This window comes from Canis aureus, chromosome 24 (assembly GCF_053574225.1).
Source record: "Canis aureus isolate CA01 chromosome 24, VMU_Caureus_v.1.0, whole genome shotgun sequence".
NCBI classification, from domain to species: domain Eukaryota; kingdom Metazoa; phylum Chordata; class Mammalia; order Carnivora; family Canidae; genus Canis; species Canis aureus.
Window position 1 is genome coordinate 8,466,536 of NC_135634.1, and position 23,859 is coordinate 8,490,394.

The window sequence follows — 23,859 nt, forward strand, 5'->3', positions numbered from 1 at the left end:
CTAATTTCAGTATTATTATGAACCCTCAGCCCATATTATTCTTGCCCCAAATGAACTTTAAACTGCCTAACTTGACTGGAACACACATTTAAATAAAACACCAGTGGAAAGGTGACCATTTGGCATCCACTAGATGGTGCTGCAAATACTAATCAACAAGTAGGGCTGGCCATCATCAATATTTATGACTTGGTCCTTGAAAAATACAAAGATTTCTACTCTGCTATAGAGCTAGATTTCTGAGTAATAAGTTCTCCAGTGTCTTCCTGGGAAAGAGTGTTCCTCACAGGGCAGATCCTCAGTTCTACTATGCCAGATGCCAGAACCAACAGTAGACTAATCCTTCCCGTCTGGCACTATAATTAGTATAAGGATACAAAGTTCAAGTCTACTAACTTTTTTATTTTATTACTTTAAAATATATCCTTTGATGGCATATGCATATCATGAAAAAAGGCAAAGAAAAAAACCTCACAAAAGGTTCAGTATATTTTGAATAGAATGTTATAGGAAACTCTACAAATTATATAAACAATAACACCTTATATATTAGCAAATTGTTTTAATTTATAAAATTCAGAGCTATACTTGTACATATCAAAAATTACTGTTAGCTTACATTCAAATCTTTTTATATTTCTCTAAGAAGGTTGCTAAAAATAGTGGGTAAGTATAAATTAGGAAAATAAATGAGGAAAAAGTATATTAACTAGATCACTGCTGAGCATAAATGTCCAAAAATAATGCAAACATATTACAAACACTAAATGTGAACACTGGAAACCATTCCACCAAAACTAACAACAAAGTTTACTCAAGGGCTAGATAATGAAAATTTCTCAAAACTGTCTGCAATTCAAATGGTGTTATTAATTTCTTAAAAAACAAAACAAAAAACCCCACTTAATTTCTCATGCATATGTCATCTATTAAGGAAGATAACAGAGAAAATACCTCTAAAAGACAGTTAATGTTAATCAACTTATAGGTACAGTTTCTAACATTAGTTTCTTAGCAAACGACAGAGATATTTACCTATCACTGCTGAAATATAAACTAATCCGAAGAAATGTATTCACTTCTCTTAAAAAATCAATAGGTGAAAAGAACATAGATACAGAGAAAAAGGAAAGTGTCACATATAAAGGATTTGTAGCTTCAGTATTTTTAACAAAATATATGTAAGTTCCTAACTAGCACATACTGTTAATTTTAATCTGCTCAAAGACGTCTTTTCCTTTGAATAAAAAAAAAAAAAAATCTGATATCTGACATTCTAATACTTTATACACAAAGTTGTAAGACTAATGCTTTACGTGAAATTGATGAGTATTCAGGTCCTCTTCTTCTAATAAAAATAAACTATGTAATAAGAGCTATAAAATAGTACTTTGTTTCAAAGCTCCTGGGTCTTCAATGATTAAATAAGGCAAGTTTTCCAGTCTTGAAATATAGACAAATAATAACATATCAAGCAACATAAATGTCTAGGTAGATACAATCCAGAAGGGAAAAAAATGCTCAAAAATAACAAACAACTAGCTGATAAATCAGCTTAGCATTCTTCTTGGCCATTCTGTTCTTTTAACCATTTTACAATCACATGCACCATCACTGCTCTGAAAAAAGGTAAAATATTGTTCAAACACATATAAGGAGACTAGCTATACAGTGACCACCTCATCTATGGAAATTCACCTTCAATCTTGATTCACTGCTGCATGTCAGAAGCAGAGAGAAGCCGAAAGTAAAACTCTTTAACCTACAGCCAAAATAACTTACAGGTAAGTTAAATACAGCCTAATGCTCAGTACAGAGACTTAAAACTTCCTTTCTTAATTAAAGAAATTATTTTTTGTAAAATGATGACATATAGGGCAAAGGACAACTTTATACAGACAACAATGAATTTAATAAGAGTACTACAGATTTATTCTTTATATCCAAGTTTAGGAGGCCCTAGAAAAATCTAACCTTCACCCTTCCAGTTGCTCTTCCCTTAACAGTAGCTAAGGAAACCCTACATTTCTTTACCTACTTCCACTCTCCTTGATCCTTTCCCTGCCATTTTTAGCTTCCATTTGGTTTTTTAAGGTGTCCTAACAAAATACAGCCCTACATGATTTCCCCAGGTAGCCTCTCCACTCTAAACAGATGTCCTATAAAACATAACACAAATTTTACTCACCTTTAACCGTCTCACCATCTCCTCTTTAGATATTTTATCTGAGATTTCCTTGACACCAGGAGGATAAGTAATTTTTCCATCATTGGTTCTTGTCTTTGAATGAGCCATGATGGAAATATTTTTACCCCTAAAACAAGAAAACTGTTAGATGCAAACCAAAAAACAGGCAAAAACAAAATTAATACTAAACATGAAAAGTAACCTGTCCCATCACCAATTAATTTATAACTAATTCCTAATTTATAGTAGTTCACTTATTAATGAAAAGCATTTGATTAAGCATTTCCTCAATTTTTTTAATTATATTTATTGTATTTTCACTTCCATTTTTACTAGTAGCAAACTGGGTTATCTGCACTAACTCTCCAACTCCAAAAAGTATAAATAACAGAAAAAAAATCCAAAATAAACATATTTTTAAAGCACCACAAATTACTTGTCCCAAATAAAAGAGAATAGAGGAATCCAGTGACATAAATGGAGCACTGGAGCATTATATTCATTTATGTCCTGAGAGCATTGGCAAACCCTGACAAATCTGGAGTTCAGTTTTGGTGTCTTATGAAGCAAAGGGGACAGAATCTCAACCTGTCAACCAAGATGGAACATCAAATAAGAGACCCTCCTGACATCAATGTGCAATACCACCGCATCTCCAAAAAGGTAACACCGAGAGATTAGTCAGAAATCAACGTGTGCCCATGATCCCATCAACAGCCACAGGGGAAAGCAGAGAAAGCTGCCTTGGTACTAAGCAGAGCAACATAATAATAGATACAGCTAATTAGTTTTTGCCATGGTCCTGCCCATTTGCTGTGGTTCACATTACCTAAGTTGTCCAGAGAACCTCAACACATGAATGCAGTGACCCTTGGCTGGCTGTACAACCAAGAACCTAAAGTAAGCAAAATTCTACCCTCAAAGAATACTAATCATGAGGTTTCTAGGACAATGAATTTTACCAAGTCAAAAATAATCAAACACCTAAGGAAACATGATACCATGAGCAAGAATCAGCAGAAATACCAGGCACCAAGACAGGACACACAAAGACTTTAGATATTACAATTCTCAAACAGATTACAAAACTACTATATTTAATGCTTTTAAGAAATAAAAGTCTAACCCAAGGAATAAATAAACCGGAACAAAGAGCAGAACTTCTAAAAATGAAAAATACAAAAACTGAAATTAAAAACTCAATGGACAAGCTTATTAGCAAAATAGAAAAAGCTATTAGAATTAGTTAAGCGCAAGAGAAATTAGAAGAATATAGAGAAGAAAAGTTTACCTTATGACTCATGGGAGTATCAAAAGAAAAATGAAAGCAAAGGCTTCTGAGTAGAACAGCATAAAATATCAATCCATAAATTCAAGAAGCCAAACAGAATTAAACTCAAAATAAGAAGAACTGTAGAAAACAAACAAAACCTTAAAGTAATTGTATTACCTTAGAAGGAACAGTATTTAAACTAATAAGTGGCTTCTCAACAGCACAATATAAGCCAAAAGACAGGAAAAGGTCATCCCCAATGAGGGGAAAAATATATAACTGCAAAGCTAAAGTTTACATCCAATGAATATAATTTTCAAGAATAGGATGAAAATACAAATTAGCCAAGCAAAAATTGGAAACTATAGGTAAACATATATAGCACTTACAACACCACTTAGCACATACTACATACTTTATGCTATACATATATGATATACATGATCGGGTTAAAAAAACAAGATCTTAAAATTTCAATATAAAGAACTTAAAATTTTTTTTAAAAAGTATGGATATGAGACACTGAAAGCAAAAGGATGGGAAAAAATACTATGCAGACACTAAATCCAATTACAAAATGGGCAAAAAGACAGACATTTGAAGGAAATTCAAATGGCAAATAAGCATACGAAAAAATATTCAACACCATTAATCTTTAGGGAAAGACAAAGCCACAATGAGATATCATTATATACTATTAGACTGGCTAAAACAGACAACAGAAATAATTTCAACTGTTGGCAAGGATGTGAAGAAACTGAATCCAGACACTGCTGGTAGAAATGTAAAACAGTACAATCATATTTGAAAATCATCTGGCAGTTTGTCATAATACTGAATATGTACTTACCATACAAACCAGCCATTGCACCCCTGGGAATTTTTCCCAAGAAATTAGTTTGTGTTCATGCAAAATTGTACAAGAGTATTTGTAAGAGCTTTATTCATATAGGCCAAAACTGGAAGCAATCCAAAGCCCTTCAATGAATGAATGGTTAAACAAACTCTGATAGATCCACACAAGGCACTACTACTCAGCAATAAAAAGGACTGATTGATACATGCAATAACTTATTGTCATTACACTTATTGAAAGAGCCAGTCTCAAAAGATTATGTGTATATAGTTTCATTAATTTAACGTTCTCAAAATACAAAACTACAGATATGGAGCAGATGAGTAGTTACCAGGGTACAGATATGAGACTAACAAGTAGCATTACAGAATTCCTTTATAATTCTGTGTCTTGACTATGATAGTAATGATATGAATCTATACTCAGGATCAAACTATACAGAAGATAGACTACATAAAGACAGAATATTGTACAGAAACTTGAGAAAACAGAGTAAAATCAGTAATCTAATTAACAATATTATACCAATGTCAACTTTGATTTGTTATTGTACTAAAAGTTACATAATATGACACTACTGGCAAAAAATGAGTGAAGAGTTCACAGAATTCTATGTACTAATTTTACAACTTTATGTCTACAATTATTTCAAAATAAAAAGGTTTAAAGGGAAACCAATCAATGTACTCCTATGGATAGCAAATAAATTTAAAAATATAATTTACATAGAAGATAATAAAGTATCTACAAGTTAAACAAAAGATGTACTTTTACAGAAAAAATCATAAAGCTTTACAGATAAAAATTAAAACTTAAATAAATCAAGACATATCCTGGGCTGTATTGGTTTCAAATACTACAAAGATAGCCGACCTTCCCAGTGAATAAATCTCAATTAAGCCCAGGTTTTGATTTTTAAAAGAAACATGGCAAATTTTTCTAAGACTTTATATTAAGTGTAAAAGGGCAAAAATAAGATACTTGAAGAAAAAAACTGTAAATGGGTTTGTTCTCAAATATTAAAACCCATTATAAAGCTAAAGTAATTTAGACATGTAGTACTGATGCAAAAAAAAGAAAAAAATCAATGGGAAATATTAGCCTAGAAACATACCCTTCATGAGTTGTTATACGTAAAATTTAATATATGAAAACAGTGGCAGGGCACATCAGTAAAAAAAGATCAGAGAGAACAAAATAAAAAGTTCCAAATACTGTCTTTTTAACAATATTAAGTCTTCCAATCCATGAACATTGGATATCTTTCCATCTATTTGTGTCTTGTTTCTTTCATCAAGGTATTGCAGTTTTCAGTATACAGGCCTTGGTAAAGTATTGTCAAGTAACTTTTTTCTTTTTGATACTATTATGATGGAATTCTTTTAGTAATCTCCTTTTCAGATAGTTCATTGGTGTATTTAAATATGTAACTGATTTTGGCATGCTGATTGTGTATCCTGCAACTTTAATAGAGTATTCTAAAAAAAATTTTGTAGAGTCTTTAAGAGTGTTTTCTACATATAAGATCATGTGATCTGTGAACAGGCAATTATACTTCCTTTCCATTTTGGATTCCTTTTATTTCTTGCCTTTACTTTACTGTCTAATTGCTCGAATTGTCTAACTTCCAGTACCATGGTCAATAAAGTGGCAAGAGTGGGCATCCTTGTCTTGTTCTTGATTTTAAAAGGCAACTTTCCATGTTCACCATTAAGAAATGCAAATCAGAACAAGGTATCACTTCACTCCTATTAGAATGGCCATTATCAAAAAAACAAAAGCAAACAAATGTTGACAAAGATGTGAAGAATAAAGAATTCTTGTACACTGTTGGTGGGAATGTAAAATGATACAGCCACTATGGAAAGCAGTATGGAAGTTCCTCAAAAAAAAAAATAGAACTATCATATAATCCAGTAATCCTGATCCTGGGTATATATCCAAAAAAACAACAAAAAAAGGAAATCTGTAATTTAAGAGGTACTTGCACACTCATTTTCACTGCAGTATTATTCACAATACCAAGATGTGGAAAGAACCCACATCATCAATAGATGAATGGATAAAGAAAAAGTGGTTTATACATACAATAGAACATTATTCTGGGTTAAAAAAGAATATCCTACCATTTGCAGTAACTTGGATGGACCTGGAAGACATTATGCTGAGTGAAAGGTCAGTCACAGAAGGGCAAATACATGATTTGCATGATTCCATTTATAGGAGGTATCTAAAATAGTCAAACTTATAGAAGCAGAACAGTGGTTGCCAGAAGATGAGAGTAGAAAATGGAGAGTTGTTATTCAATGGGCATAAAGTTATAGTTATACAATATGATTAAGTTCTGGAAATGTTCTATACGACAAAGCACCTACAGTTAATACAGTATTGTGCATTTAAGAATGTAAGAGGGTAGATTTCATGTTAAGTGTTCTTACAAAAAGAAAGAAAAGCAAAAGGACAGAAGGAAACTTTTGGAAATAAAGCTATGCTTCCTGGAAATGATGCCTGTATGTTATAGCATCACAGGTGTTGTATATAATATGTATGCAGTTTTTTCTCTGTATCAGTTACAATTCAATAAATCTATTTTAAAAAAAGAAAAGATTTTCAAACACCCTTTGGGAAGGAAAATGTTTTGCCCCACCTGCTGGAAAAAAAGAGGAGGGCAAGGCGGGAAGAGGAAAAATGACGACGATGATGGCAGTGGCCAGTTGGGCACTTAGATTTCCAAAAGGTATCTGAGCTCAGGACAGATCTGGGAATCCTCGGTAATAGTTAAAACCAGGGGCACAGATGAGAGCATTCAGTAAAATCTCGTAAAGTGAGGAGAGGTAAAAGACGACCCATTTTTTAAGCAACAGGCAGGCAAAAAAGATGTTGCAAAGAAATTTGAAAATGATCAAAGAGGTATGGAGAAGATCCAGGTTATCTGGATCAGAAAGTAGGGGGTACACCAATTTTCAAGACAGGGAGTGGTCAACAGTACTAGACTCTGCAAAGAGATCAAGAGGAAAAAACTAAAGAGAATCCATTCAGAGATTAACTGTAAACTAGTCTAAGGGATCTTACTGAGGAAAATGTTCTAAATCTGAACTACAGTGATGAGTACACATCTCAGTAAATTTGCCTAAAAAATCACTGATTTGGTACACTTGAAATAGTTAACTTTTAATAATGTTATATGTAAAGTTCATAAAGTTAGATTTTTTTTAATTTTTTCAAGTTCTGAGACACTTTAATACCTCTATAGAAGAAAAATGACATCATACCTCTATCTCATACCTTACACAAAATGAATTCCAGGTAAATTAGTGACCTAAAATATAAAAACTTTTAGAATATGACACAGAACAATTACATGACCTCAGGTTAGGAAAAGCAAGAACCAAGGTCATAGCTGTGTTCCTTCGACCAAAGAAGATATTTAATATTTAGCAAAGGCCCAGAACAAATCATTTCAGAAAAGGGTAAATAAATGTGTAATGTAAATGTAAATAAATTCCCAGTTTTCCACAGAATCTGGAATGCAAGAAAGTCTGCCTTGCCCCAACAGAAGTAAAAGCTGATGCTTATCATTCCTAACAACAGATACACAATTGTGACCACAGACTGCAACTAAATAATGTAGACATGGGTGCCTTTGTAGAATAAACTCATCCACATAGTAAAAAAAAAAAAAAAAAAATTTGTCAAGTGCCTGTTACTTGCATAACTCTTTAGCAGTGACTACAGGGCAAAATTAAGATGGATCTCAAATCTATTTTTAAAAATCCCCCTAAATAATTAAATCACAATAAATTCTAAAATTATCCTAACAGAAATAACAAGCTTGGAAAATATAAGCTGAAAGAAACCCCACTTCTATAAGTCAACGGGAGTGAAGTGATAATATATAGAACAAAAAAGAACAGAGAAAACAGTTCAAAATATATTACAAATCAAGAGAATAAAGTTCAGAATTTGTTACTTAGGATCTAGAAGTGTGATTGAAGGAAAAGGTGGAAAGAAGTAAAGGGAGTTAAGGAGGAAAAGATAAGAGCAAAGGGGCAGGTTTACTCAGTATGCACTTCAGTTTTTATAAATAAAAGTACTAGAAGTAGATATGAAATACCTCTGTGAATATATACAAGCTGTCTTCAGAATAGGACATATTTACTGTCCCTTGTCTACCAAGCAAACTCCATGTACGTTAAAGTCTCAAGTCTATAAGTCCATGTTTAAACTCACCCTCACTTCTCCAAGTAGAGCAAGGTTCCTTCCCTACAGCTAGAAAAACTCTGAATACATCATAATTAGCATTTATCATATATTTAGTAAACGTCTTATTCTATGTCTGTTTCTCTTACTAGGCTGTAAGCTCTATAAGCCAAGGATAGTATATCATTTTTATGCTAGCATCCATTCCAGAGCCTACTCTGGAAATCCTTGCTGAATGAATGACCAGAACTATTCTGAAATGGTGGCTAAAACAGGCATTACAAACCAGATAGAGGAGAAATCAAGTATAGTAAAACCAGGCAGGAAACCTACAAAAATCCCAGATGAAAAGGAGCCAACTGCAGGCAATCATGGGAAAACAAGAAAATAGATTTGAAGATTTATGAATGATTTTTAAGGAAAAAATCAGAAAAAAAAAAAGAGAGAAGTAAAAGGTGATTACAAGATTCAAAGCCTTTGTTCCTTGAAAGTCAATTACTTAAATATTTACTGAGAATTTACTTGGTATAATCTACTATGCTAAACACTAGGAATGCAGTAACAAGCAAATATATAAAATCTCTACCCTCATCATAATGGGACACAGGGAAAAAACAGAGAAAGAGATCAAGTCTTGGGGGAAAAAAATCTCATCTAGAAGGCGACTAAAAATGTAGATCTGAAGTTTTAGAAAAAAAAAAAAAATCAAGGCCAGAAATATTTTAGGACCCTGCACAGCTCATGCTTTATGGGTTTACAAAATCAATTAAGAAAATGTATAGGGTTAGCTGAGACAACAAGACTGAATTTGCAGGAAATATCTATACTGATACATGGAGAGGGATAGGAAGAAAAAGGGAGAGAGTCAAAAAGGTACAAAAATGTTTAAAAAAACATAGAAAAAAATGTTTGAAGGTGAAGGGGTGGCAGGCATACTGTGCTCATTATTTCAGAAATATGCACTGCTGAAACATACAAAATGACCTCAGCGAATACTCCCTTGGACTTGGCAAGGTGACTTTTAAGAAGGAAGTTTCTAGAGAATAATAGGAATAAACACCAAACTGCAACATAAGAGAAAAAAAAAGGTATAAAGGAGAAAGAGAAAAGGAGCAATGCTAAGGAAGAAGGGAAGGGTCTAGGAAATAAATAGGATCTTCAATTGCTATCAGAAATGAAAAGTAAGAGTGATATATAGCTGCTCTTCTTAGGTTTAACAGACTATCAAAGAAATTATCTGACATAATTTATTGCATCTCTGTGGAATTTCAATTATTCACATTTAAGGTAGGGTAGATACACTAAAAGTGAGAAAATAACTATACTTTAAAAAATAATATAAAACTGACTAATGTCAGAATCCATTTTATATACTACATACACTATAGAACAAAGTACTAATTCTATTCTCTATTTAAAATATATTCATTTTTAGTTTCACCAATTTATACTAAAACCATAATCCAGAATTTCCCTTTCAAAGGGTAGTGTGAAACAAATACTTTCAGATAGCAGTTAATTTTACTGTATGCACTATGTATTATATTTACATTTTTATGTCCAGTATGATCAATAACTAAAATACAAGAAAATTTTCTAATAGTAAATAGCTTGTACAATCTCTGAATAAATTCAAATAAAAACAATCATTAAAGGAAATGTATCAGTATTTTTTAAAAATCATACTGATGTGCTAGAAGAAAAAAAAATCAATGAAATCAGCATTCTTCATTCTGATATTATCAGATGTAAATAAATGTTAAGTTGAAATAAGACTGAAGTAAAAATATTTAAGATCCTTTCAGTGAATGGAAAAGAAGAGCAAGGGTAAGAGCAATAGGAATAATCAAAAAAAAAAAAAAAGGAATAATCACTTTTTGATCGATCCAAGAAGAGATAAAGACAGGCATCTGTCATTTTCATGATGATTTTTCTTAAAAATCCCGTATGTAACACGCTCAGGGTCACATATCAAATCAAACTACTACTAGAATCTCTACTTGGCCATGTTTATTAAAAAATATTTTTCCTCCTGGGATTTGACACAGATAAAGATGGAATTAGAATGAAAAAAGATGTGTGAAGAGCCTGGTAACTGCAAAAGGCAGTCTTCCCACAACACGTACCTCTTATAACCAGCAGATGGTGCCCTCCATAAAGACAACCCTTCCAGTACACAGTCATTAGGGAGAATAAGTCTCGCTTATCTTAGGCCAGAGACAATTAAAAAGCTGTTTTAAGTATTTCCTAAGAGAATAAAAGACTAAATAAATTATGTTAATTTTCCCTAAGTATATAACCTTAAGGCCACGTTTACATATTTTCCATCTATTCAACAAAAAGCTGTTTTCCATATACAGTGTCACCACTAAGCCACCATGCAATTTGAATTCATCTGTTTTAATTCGAATTAAATGTATTTAATAGTTACCTTTCTGAGTTCTGGTAAAACAAAATAATTTTCAATGGTTTAGGAAGTCCTTTTAGAAAGCAAATTCATTCTGTTCATATTTTTGGCAATGTCTATTTATAAAAGGTTAAATGTATTTCTTGCCTAGGTCCTTTTTAAGGACCATCAATCTTACAGAAGGGAGTAAAGTTAAACTTAACTGGTTCAAACAGAGAAAGAGCCCCAGGCCGTAGAACATCTCAACTAGCACCAGTTTCTAACTAACAGTACAGAAAGTACTGTTAAATCTCTTTAAACAGTATTTTTTACATTTATAATGATAGTATCTCTCATTTATTGAATGACTGGTACTTCTCTAGTCAGTTATCAGATCAATGTCCCATTCAGTGGGGGGATAAAATTATGTATTCCTCTATGGATATCAAACCTCATGCACACATTCTTGCACAACCCCCCATTCTTAATAAATTTGCCTCAATTGCAATTGAGAAAACAGAAGCTCTAACAAACAGGAATTTCCCTCAGTCTCCCATCACTAATCTACTGGCCCACCTAGTACATTTATAGCAACTCTCATTCCCTCCTGTTATTATAAAATATGTTAGTCTTATATAAAAAACTAATCCCTTCACAGGTATACAAAATCTCATCATCTACAGATGTATCAAAGACTCACTTCACTAGTTGTCTCCCCTTCCCTCTGCATCAGCATCTTCAGTGTCTAGTAGATCCCTTCTCTAGCACCCAATATACTGTTCTTGAATGGAAGGAATACTATATAGCACACTTGCTTAGACTAGTCTTCTCTCAAATTATCCTCACAGCCAACCTTCTCAAAAAGTGTATTTTCTACCTTCACATCTTCAGTTTCCATTTACTTTTCACACTATAACAATCCTTTTTCCATCACCTGCCAATAATGCTTTTGCCATAATTATTGTAGTGGACTTCAAAAACAAGAACAGATTTTTCCCTTCTCTATTATCTACACCCTTGCAATGTGACTTTGTTGCTCCTCCAATCAAAAGGAGTGTTTTTCCCATCCTTGAATCTGAAATGATCTTATGACTTGATCCAACAGGGCATCTGGCAAGCTTAGTAAGTGTTTCTGCCTTTGAGGTTACTGACTTGCTGCTCTTGGAACTCTACTGAATATGTGCACAAGCCCAGAAATTATCCCACTGGAAAATCAGAGTCTCCATTTTTCTTGTCATGATCATCATGAGCAAGTTAGCCCCAGGCAAACTAGCAAGTGATCACCATGTAAATTCATGAGGAAGCCCAGGTAAGAGGTCACTAAAGCTGACCCAAATGAGTAGAACTGTCCAGCTACTGCCCAGCTAAACCAAACTCAATTATCAACCTGCAGAATCAGGAGCCACATAAATGGTGGTTGTTTTAAGCTGTTATGTTTTGGGGTGAGTCATCATGCAATGAAAGCTAACCAAAAGTCATCACTGACTTCCCGTTGTTGAATCAAATGAACACTTTTCTAATCCTTACTTAATTACTCAGCAGTATGAAACCCAGTTGATGGAATCCTCCTCCCTTGAAACATTGTTTTCCTTTGGTTTCTATTCCACTTTACCTCTTCCTGATTTTCCTCCCACCTTACTGGTCACTCTGGTCTTTGTTGTTTCCTTCTCTACCCAGTCTCTAAATATTAGTAATTCATGAAAACTCAATTCCAACCCTTTTATTCACTTTTTTTTATTAAGTAGGCTCCATGCCCAGCATGAGCTCAATGCAGGGCTTGAACTGACAACCCTGAAATCAAGACCTGAGCTGAGATCAACAATCGGGTACTTAACCAACTGAGCAACTCAGCCACCTTTATTCACGTTTTAATCTATATTTTTTCTCCAGAGTTTTGCCTTAAGTTTTTTAAAAACCTACACTTAAAAAAAAAAAAAACCAAGACTTTAAAGTAACACATACCCTACCAATAGATCTCTTATGAACACTAGTCCATCTACACAACTAGTTAACATTTCCACTTGGTTTACTGAGAAAGGCATGCTGAACTTAAAATCCCCAAAACTAAACAACAAACTATCTCCCAACTTCTTCCCCCTCCAAAATAACCTTCTTTCTCCTATCTTCTCTCTGTATATGGTGCAATAGGGTATCCAAATTGTTCCTCCCAGAAAACTGGGGGAGTGGCCCCTTCAACATTTAAAAGTAACCAAGTCCTGTAAATGCTACTTGCTAAATATAAATTAAACCTACCTTCATTTGGCCATCATTTCACCACAACCTTATCTAAGCCACCTCCATTCATTCTTCATATAGCAGCCAGAATGATCTAAGGTACACTAACGTCTTCACATCACTGCCTTACTTAAAATTCTTAAAAGAGGTTTCTAGTGTCCTTAGAGTTAAGTTCTAAATATACTATCCCACCACTTTAATCACTAAACTCCTGTCACACCTCTATTTTTTAAAGGCTCCAAATCAAGATCCATCTGTCTGTAATATTCTTTCCCTTCAAAAACTTTTTCCTACTGTCATCCCTTCTCATGCCTGGCTAACACTGATTTTTCAGTCTCACATGTCAATCCTCAGGTATGCTTTCCTGAGTCTACCCAAACTAAATTAAATCTCTATTACATGCTCTCAACATCACTCCTGTATTTTTCCTTCAAAGAATTTATCATAATTATAGGTGTTCATTCTTTAATGTCTGTATCTCCTTTTAAACTTTTATGAACTATATGGAACAAGAATCCAATTCTGTTCACTGCTGTATACCTAAGTGCATAATACAATGATGGACAAAAAAGCAAGAGCTCAACAAATATTCCTAATTATGAAATGAACTACATAATTAAACACATTTTATAAATGAGGAAACTGAGGATCAAAGAAATTAACTGTGCCGAAGTTTTCCAGCAATTATACTGGAACTAATCCATACCTGATTCCCAAAGCCAATTCCCTTAACCAAATGGTTCCCAATCTTTGGAGCACAACTGAATTCCCTAATACTCAGGCCCAAACACCTGCACTTAAAAAAGGTTCCATGAGGATTTTTATATGAAAAGTTAAGTAACAATGCATCTTAACAGCCAAAAACTTAACCCAAATATCTATTGATGAATGGATAAACAAAATGTGGTATATCCACACAATGGAAAAATAACTAGGAATAGAAAGGAACAAAGTACAGCTATATGATACAACATTGATGAACCTCAAAAACATTCTCCAAATAAGATACACCAGACACAAAAACTACATACTGCATAGATTACATTTACATGAAGCATCCATAAAAAGCAAATAGATGAGTTGTCATCAGGGATTGAGGATGAGGAAGTTGTTCACACAAATGGACACCAATAATCTTTGGACAACAATGGTTATATACTCTAAACTTACTAAAAATCATTGACTTATATACATACAATGAGTATTTTAAAGAAAACACAAAACAACAATTCACTTCATCAGATGGTAGAGAAAATTATCACTACTTCTGTGGAAGACAATAAAATGGCGAGGTGTGGATTCTAGGATTCAAGGCAGAGGAAATACTGAGCAATGAGAAGCACAGAAATACGCTAGCTCTAAAACAAAACCCCAAGTACAGGTATCTTTTATATGTGCCTTTTTAGAAAAATCTCACATTCTGTAAAATCACAACTTTCAAAATAATGGATAAAGCAGAATTATTAGTAAAACAACAATCCAAATATCATCCAAGCATAGTCTTCACTGCTATTTGTTCCCAGGATCATAATTTTCAGCCTTAATTACTAGAGTTCAGGCTTTCTCCTTTAAGATGCAAGGCCCTTGGAGACAGTACTGTACTTCTAACAGAAAAAAATTCAGCAAAATTAATAATAGCCGGGATCCCTGGGTGGCGCAGCGGTTTGGCGCCTACCTTTGGCCCAGGGCGCGATCCTGGAGACCTGGGATCGAGTCCCATGTCGGGCTCCCGGTGCATGGAGCCTGCTTCTCCCTCTGCCTGTGTCTCTGCCTCTCTCTCTCTCTCTCTCTCTCTCTCTGTGTGTGTGACTATCATAGATAGATAGATAGATAGATAGATAGATAGATAGATAGATAGATAGATAAAATAAAAATATCTTTAAAAAATTAATAATAGCCTTCAATTTTTTGTTAAACAAAAGGAAGACAGCCTCAGATATTTTATCTGCACTTGAAGCTGTACTAGAGAGCTGAACACAGATTTAGGGATTCTTGACACTTAAATCTTCTGCTTGTACAACACAAAGGCAATTTTGCATCAGTATTTTTAGCCCTTTTTGTTTGGGGTTTTTTTGCTGCATCTACAGATCACCTTTTATAAGATGTTTTGGAATGTATTTTTCTTCAAAACACTATAAATCTAAACAATATTTTTGTCAAACATCTAGATCCAATAAAACTTCAAACACAACATACGGTCCCACATTTTAAGTTTTTTTAAACTTCTACGGGGATAAACTGGACACACAACATTATACTAGTTTCAGGAGTACAACAATGATTTAGTATATGTATATATTGTGAAATTATCACCAAAATAAGTCTAGTGAACAAGTTACAAATTTTCTTTCCTTGTAAAGAGAACTTAAAATGTTTAAGTTTATAATATTGACCTTTAAGCTGAAGTTGTTTATTAAATGTTGGTCATTATAAATACTTTATTAAACTTTTAATTAGGTGTGATTAATAACTCCACTTTATTTTACATACAATATGATCTACTCCTTAAGTATCAATACAAAGGGTACATTTATGTCCATTTTATTGCGGTCTTAAAGACCTACAATGTAGTATTACATAAAATGTACTGGATTTTTAAAGTATAGATCACAAAAAATAAAAGTACAAGTCTTGAGTTACTTACCATGCACCTTGTAACTGAACACAGCAGCTCTCTAAACAGTTTTCTTTTCAATTCCCTGAGTGAAGGGAGAGTTAGGGGAAGTAACAGGGATCCCAAGGAGATAAATAAATGGCCATACCTGATATGGTCTGAGAAAAGGTCAGGATATTTTCCATTCATGGGTAGAGCTTTCTTACTGCTGGCTTAATCTTTTTTTCTCCCACTAAATCATACTTCTCTCCTGTTTTCTATTATATTAACCGTTCTTACCACAATAAAATTTTAAAAAATAATTTATGTACCTTATAGATGGAAATATAATTACTAAATTGGGAGGAGAATGATTGGAAGATAAATTTCAGTATCAAATCCACCAAAAAGTTTCATTCAATAAAGTTCCCAGGAAATTTCCCTATAAGTAGGAAAACATATCAAAGTCAACACAGTACATAAGTATTTGAAGATATTCCTTAATATATAAATTTTGAAGGTATGCACAAGTGCTTTAATCTAGTCTCCTTGATGTAACTTTTTTCGGTTATTCTCAATTGCATTATATCTGATAATTTCTTTACCTACTGAGGTATATTTTGTAGCTGCATCACCCTGACTAGGAAACTACTGCTCAATCCATGAGGGAATTACAAAGTTTTCTCTACGTTTGCAATAGATAATTGCCAACATCTACCATATATTCTTCCTGACTAAAATCAACCCAATTTTGTTCTTTGGCTTTGTTGCCCAAACATAAATGCCTGTTTTTGTTTTCTTAAGCAGGTTTATTGATATATAATTCACATAACAAACAATTTACTCCTTAAAGTATAGAATTCAACAGCTTTTGGTATACATTAATTTATTGTGGTAAGATACATATAAAATGAAATTTGCCATTGCTAACATACAATTCAGTGACACTGTTTATACTCACAATGTTGTACAACCATCACCACTATCTATTTCTGAAACTCTTCATCACCCCAAATGAAACTCTTATAACCATTAAGTAATAACCCCCCATTCTCTCCTCTCCCCAGCCCCTGGTAATCTCTAATCTACTTTCTGTCTATCAATTTGCTTCTTCAAGTAGTTCATATAAATGTAATCATACAGTATTGATCCATTTGTAATCTTGCTTATTTCATTCACAATACTTCCAAGATACATCTTTGCTATATGAAGTATCAAAACTTCATTCTTTTTATGACTGATAACATTCTATTGTACATATATACCACTTTATTTATTCATTCATCTGTTGATGGATTGTTTCCATTTAGGTTGTTTCCACTTACAGCTTTTATCAATACTGCTGTAAAACGAGGTGTACAAGTATCTCTGCAACACCCCATTTTCAATTCTTTTCAGTATATACTTAGGATTTTATGAATTCTTTGTGGAAAAATGTCTATTTGAGTCCTTTGCCAATTTTTAAGTGGTCTTTGTGCTGCTGAGTTACAGGCATTCTTTATACAGTCTAAACATTAAATCCTTATCTGATATATCATTTACAAATATTTTCTCCCATTCTGTAGGATGTCTTTTCCCTTTCTTAACAATGTCTTTTAATGCAAAAGTTTTTAATTTTTATGAGGGCAAACTTACTCCTTTTCTTTTATGGCTCTTACTGATGGTATCATAGCTAAGAATTTATTGCCAAATCCACGGTCATGAAATTTTACCACTGTGTGTTATTCTAAAAGCTTATGGCATTAGCTCTTTAGGCTCTTGATCCACTTTGAACTAATTTATGTATATTGTTTGAGATATGGATCCAACCTTCACTCTTTTGCATGTAGAAATAGAGTTCTTCCAGTGTCATCTGTTAAAACTATCCTTTTCCTGTTTATTTTTAATAAAGATGTCCTGGGTTCTCCTCTATAAATTCTGATTCAGCAGGTATGGGGAGAGACTTCAGATTCCCCATTTTTAAGGACTGTCTCAGATATTTCCCATGGTCAAACAAGTTTGAAGAACAGTAAAGAATACAACCTCAAATACTTGATTCATATTCTGAAGCACTCAAAGAACTATTTCTTTTTGATCCTTGCTTAGCCCTCAGATACACTCAGCTTATGCTACATCCAGGTGAGGACTTAGATAAGAGCCCTTAATTTTCACAAAAGGTTCTCAACCTTACCATCTGCACATCTGATCTCTAAAATATAGGCTTTACCAAAATAAGGAACACCAACTTGCCACAATATAAATTCATGCCATTCACGTTTTTAATTAATTAAATGTGAGCATCTATTATACCCCAGCACTGTTTGAGCTATAGGGGATACGGCAGTTAAGACAAAGATTCTTGCTTTCGTGGGACTTAAAAGTTGGTGTGAGAAGACAAGTATATGTGTTTTTGTTAGGTAATGTAAAATGTTAAGAAAATTAAGGGTAAGTGGCGAAAGGAGCTGTTTTAGATTGCAAAGAGACATCTGGATGAAGTGACATTTGAGCAGAAACCTGGAACAGAGTAAGAGAATAAATCAGACAAAAACCAACAGCAGAATATTCAAGCCAGAGTGAGGTCCAAAGATGAACAATAATATACTACCCAACTGTCAGCAATGAAGCCCAGTTAGAGTTCAAGGATTATGAAGAATTTTTAAAATTTTAAAAGAGAAATCCAATTCATCTCTTCTTCCAGATCAGGGCTTCTCAATCCAAAAACATCATTGGTTGATGTTTTTGCTCAGAATTCTTTAATGTGGGTGGGCATCTGAGTGTTCCTTTGCATTCTAAGATAGCAGCATCCCTGGACTTGGCCCACCGACACCAGTACCACACACACACATGAACACCAGTTTTACACAAAACCTAAAATGTCTCCAGGTATTGCCAAATTCCCTCACAGAGCAAAACACACTCTAGAATGAGAACACTGCTCCAGAAGTGCCACGTAGAAAAACCATAAAAATGGGCTTTAAAAAGCCTATGAACCACGTAGTCATCTGAACGAGTACATAAAGTCTGCAAGTGTGAAAAATGTGTTTCTAGAGAGAAGGTGCAGAAATTAGAATATCTAAAAGGCTAATGATGCAGAAATTAGAATATCTAAAAGGCTAATGATTCTGGGGCAGCCCAGCTGGCTCAGTGGTTTAGCTCCATCTTCGACCCAGGGCCTGATCCTGGAGACCTGGGATGGAGTCCCGCATCCAGTTCCCTGCATGGAGCCTGCTTCTCCCTCTGCCTATGTCTCTGCCTCACTCTGTGTCTCTCATGAATAAATAAATAAATCTAAATTAATAAGTACATAAATAAATAAATAATAAAAGCTAATGCCTCAAAAAATAAAGTTAAAGAATATTTTAATGTTTTAATTGGGTTACTAACTAGTAAGATTCTATCAATGCACAAATTCCTAGAAAACATACCCACTCCCAAGACTGAATCAACAAAAAATACAAAATCTGGGACGCCTGTGTGGATCAGTAGTTGAGCATCTGCCTTCGGCTCAGGTCGTGATCTGGGGGATCTGGGCTCGAGTCCCACATCAGCCTCCCCACAGGAGCTTGCTTCTCCCTCTGCCTGTATCTCTGCCTCTCTGTGTCTCTCATGAATAAATAAAATCTTAAAAAAATTTTTTTAATCAAAAAAATATGAATATATATCTACCTATATCTATATATAAAGACATACACACACACACACATACACACACACATATTTTTTAAATGGCTTAAATAACATGTGAAAGCTCTAGGTTTGAGTCACATTTGTCCTAGCACCTACATATTTGATTTCAATAGGCTGCACTTTGATTTCTTTTCCCCCTTCATCACAAAAGCCTATAAAACCTGCCACTGAATTTACTGAAAGATGTTTTTGAAAAATCATAACCAACTATCATTACCATCCCTATTTAACAAATGAAGAAACCAAGGCCAAGATAAGTTGACAGATTTACCCAGGATCAGAAAGCTCTTGAATGACAGAACTGGAAGTACACCCCAGCTAAATGGTTATATAACAAGAAACAGCCACAAGAGCAAACCTAACTTTGTGTTTTTATTTGAAAAGCAAAATTAGGAACACTGTAATTATGGTACATAACCAATAAATGCCTAAGAAACTATCCTCAAAGAACGTAAGATGAGTATCACACAGAAATACCAGTCTTACGTTAATAAGATTAATGTTGACTAAGACCAAAAAACTTAAAACGTGGTCAGGGGAAGTGAATCTTTTTCTGACACCTGAATCCTCACTGAACTCTCAGTAGGTTGGTGAGTGATATAAAGGATAACCCTACAACATACCCTACAACAGAGAAATGGGTTTTATTTACTTTTTTTAATCCCTCAATGCAATCCAAAGTACAACTCAAACTATTTAAAATATGCTTCAATTCTACAGGAATGGGGAGAGACAATTCTAAGAAATGGGGAGAAAAAAAAAGAAATGGGGAGCAAACACAAGCATCCAGAAAGTGATCTCAATGTCGGTGTTAATCTAAAAGAAATAAATCTAAATACACAAAGCAATGATTATTCAAACTTATTTTAATAATGAAACTCATTCTTCTAACCCAAATCTTATAACAATGTATACTAAAACAGATTAAAGGAGCTGCTCTTGGTGAACTGGGTGATCCGTACCCCAACTCTTCTTGCCAAGGAAATCCCCAAGGAACAACGTGAAAACCAGTGATCTGTCAGTGTTTTGGGAAACGTGAATTATTACTGCCTTTCTAAAAAGGAATATATCATAATATCTATGAAATTTTATTTTATTTTATTTTTTTTATTGGTGTTCATTATCTATGAAATTTTAATGACATATTCCCTTCAACCTTGTAATCCTTTTCTTCCCATTCTATTTCACAGGAATAAAAACACCAATATAAACTGCACAAGAATATTTATCTTAGCACCATTTATAGTGGGGGGGGGGACAAAACATAGAAAAAACTTGACAATGACAAGGAAATAGCTAAATGAAGTGGGGTAAATCTTCCTGTGGAATATTATGCAGCCATTACAATGAGCAACTTCTATCACCTCATCTACGCTAATGTTGAAGAGAAAAGCATTCTCCTCAAGTGTGTGGGCACACACACATCTACAGGTATAATGACACTGTAATATATACCACCACCAACATGTACCAAAAATAAAAGCCCTTCTAGAGAGATGGAAAAATATGTACAGAACTAAATTAATGAGAAATGCAAAACTCAAAATTACTTCCACTGTTAAGTATGTAAAAATGGAATACAACTGATTTGAACCTGGAATAAAACACAGTTTTCTTATAGATGTGTTATTTCAAAGTACTTTTAACAAGCTATTTTTAAAAAGCAATCCTTAAAGAACAAAAACAAGCCAACAACCTACAAATTACTATGGACTGCTGTCCTCTGAGCTTTTGCTTTCCATCATTAATGTTTTTTCCTTAAAACTGAATCTTTATTTTTTTTTAAAGATTTTATTTATTTATTCATGAGAGACACAGAGACATAGGCAGAGAGAGAAGCAGGCTCCCTGCAGGGAGCCCAATGTAGGACTCAATGCCAGGACCCTGGAATCACGACTGGAGGCAAAGGCAGATGCTCAATCACTAAGCCACCCAGGTGCCTCAAAACTGAATTTTAAAATGAAGACTAGGCAAAATTTATTCAAGATTGTATACCATGGCAGGACCCAAGAGTGCAAATATTCTGAACTGTCAAAGGCATCTCTGCCTTTAATAAGAATAAAACAACAGCATCTCTCTCATCAGTCCCCTTCCTTCCTTCCTTCCATCCATCCATCCATCACCTCCCACTGGAAGATCCTAAGATACAGAAGAATTCAATTATATGACCCAATGAGTTCCATTAGAGGACCCAACCATCACCTCCATCTTCATCCCTTCTTAGATCTCTTCCAGATCTGAAATATACTTAAGTATATGTACCATATACTTAACAGTTATCGGCAATTCTTAGTATTCAGCTCTCACTGGGTGAGTATGATCTGTTATTCACAAATCCATCGATGCAATTATTCAATTACTCGAAAGTTAATTTTTTATCTCTTTTATATATTTTTCCAGAAAAACAAAGTAACACTAAGAATGTCAATATAAAAAATGGTTTTGCTACCTTTCACTTGAAAGAAGGTATTTCTTTTCAATCCCTGCCAAACCTAAGTTTCCTTCTCCAAAGAAGGGAAGAAACTCACAGAAAATGAAGTTCTTTAAAAAAAAAAAAAAAAAAAAGGCTATGGGAAGTAAACTTTAGAACACAGACTGTCTTTTAAGATGCAACTAGACAGCTCAGTGGATCACCTTAATACAAATACCTATAGCTTATCCTACAGAAATGGCTGCATGTTCTCTTCTATAAAATGTAGACAGTAACTATTTGCTTAATTGCTGTAGAAACTGTAAAGCCCGATAACTGCAGTTACCAAACAGTGCTCCAAGACATATGAAAATACTGAGAACACCACAACAAACTCACAGGCATTAAGTTTTTTTGTTTTTTTGGTTTTTTTTTAATTATCAAGGAAAACATGACAATTCTCAAGATCTGTCAGACACAAGTGAACTAGCAGCTCAAGGTCATTCCATTTCAACATTAGATCATTCTGTATTCCCTCTAAAGATATCACATCTTTGAGAAACTGGGCTTGAGTGCAGCTGATGTGCTAAAAAGTACTGCATGAAAAATCAATGAGAAATAGGAAATGAAGTGTCAGTACCCAATATGATTCTAAGACTTGAGAACTTGTACATGAATAACAGGCAAACACACCCCATTAATAACTATCCTTTTTTTAAGAATGAAAAATATTTTTTTCTTCTAGCGTGTGTGTAATTACTGGGCCATAAATACTTCAGAAATTGAAATAGGACTCTTAAGTATTATTTTTTAGATCTAAGAAGTGATGAAACACTAAGGGCACTATAAACCAAACACTTTTGAGAACCTCTCACTGTATATTTATAAGATACTTTCATAGATATTTGTATGTTGCACTAGGGGACTAGAGGGACTAGGGGATCTCTCCCAGATCTTCACTGGTAACCGTTCAAAGAAAATTTAAAAAACTACAAAGACTGAAAACATTAAAAAAAAAAAAAAATGAGTAGAATGATAGGGTGTTGACCATCACATTTCATTCTAGAAAAGCAGGAAACAAAACTAAAGGTTGAATACAATAATTAAACAAAAAAATACTCAAATGGTGTATTATGTTTATTTAAAGACAAGGGCTATTTCAGTCTCAAAGCCTTAGTTATCTAACAATCTTTTTCAAACACTCTTTAGCAGTTAAGTCCTTCTTTCAAGCAAAATCTGCCACCAAATTCTAAGTTACAAAATATCTAAGAAGCAGAAGTCTCTGTAGCGGAGGAGGAGCCTAGGACCAGTCTGGACTACCCCCTCCACACGGGTAACATCATTCACTGGAACCCAGAGGTTTCAACAAATAGCTAGCTAGGGCTGCTGCAGGGAAAGGGGCAAAAGTGCCTCAGCCTTTCAATTTAAGCAGCTCAGCTTCCACAGAGGTCCTTTGAAAAACTGATTCTTTGGAGAGGCACAGGTTACAATCCATAGCCTAAGGCCAGGACAATGACTTTCAAACTTTATTTTGAATTGAAATACAACCCAATCCATAAATACATTAAGGGGAAAAAAAAGTCTTACTAAATAACATTCTTTTTTTGTGTAATTCATGAGATCTTCTATTCTAATTGAAACTTGATTTAAAAAAAAAAAAAAAAAAACTCTAACCTAAGAAATTACCTCAATGACTTTTCAAGCTATCAAAAAAAAAAAAAAAAAAACCTTTTTCAATGACTGTAAACAGGTGGAGAAAGAAGAAAACAAAGTTGTTATTTGATAATAAAGGAGCAAACAAAAGAGAAAAGAAAAACCTAAAGATTTCCACTCCATTATGTATACCAAAAACCAAATATAAACAATTTTTAAAAAGGGGTGGGGGGAAAAAGAAGGAAAACAGTAAGTAAAAAGTGAATATGCATGTTAGAGCTCGATGTAAAAAACAAAATCTTTCCTCTAGGTAAGAAAGAACTTTTCTACCTGAAAACAGGAGGATACATCTTTGAATCTTTTTTCAACACAACTAATTTTATAGCAGTCAACCACATT

The 23,859-nt window shown here is 33.8% G+C and overlaps 1 protein-coding gene across 11 annotated transcripts in view; it reads right to left on the minus strand.

Moving 5' to 3' along the window:
• PDS5B (PDS5 cohesin associated factor B) overlaps nt 1-23,859 on the minus strand; it is a 180,745-nt gene that overhangs the window by 117,009 nt on the left and 39,877 nt on the right. For all 11 annotated transcript variants that reach the window (XR_013362794.1, XR_013362795.1, XR_013362796.1 and 8 more), the window contains exon 2: nt 2,189-2,315. Coding sequence is in view for 8 of the 11 variants with exons in the window: in XM_077868146.1 (XP_077724272.1) it covers nt 2,189-2,315 (127 nt within the window). In the remaining 3 variants the exon portion in view is untranslated. The remainder of the gene's footprint in view (nt 1-2,188; nt 2,316-23,859) is intronic.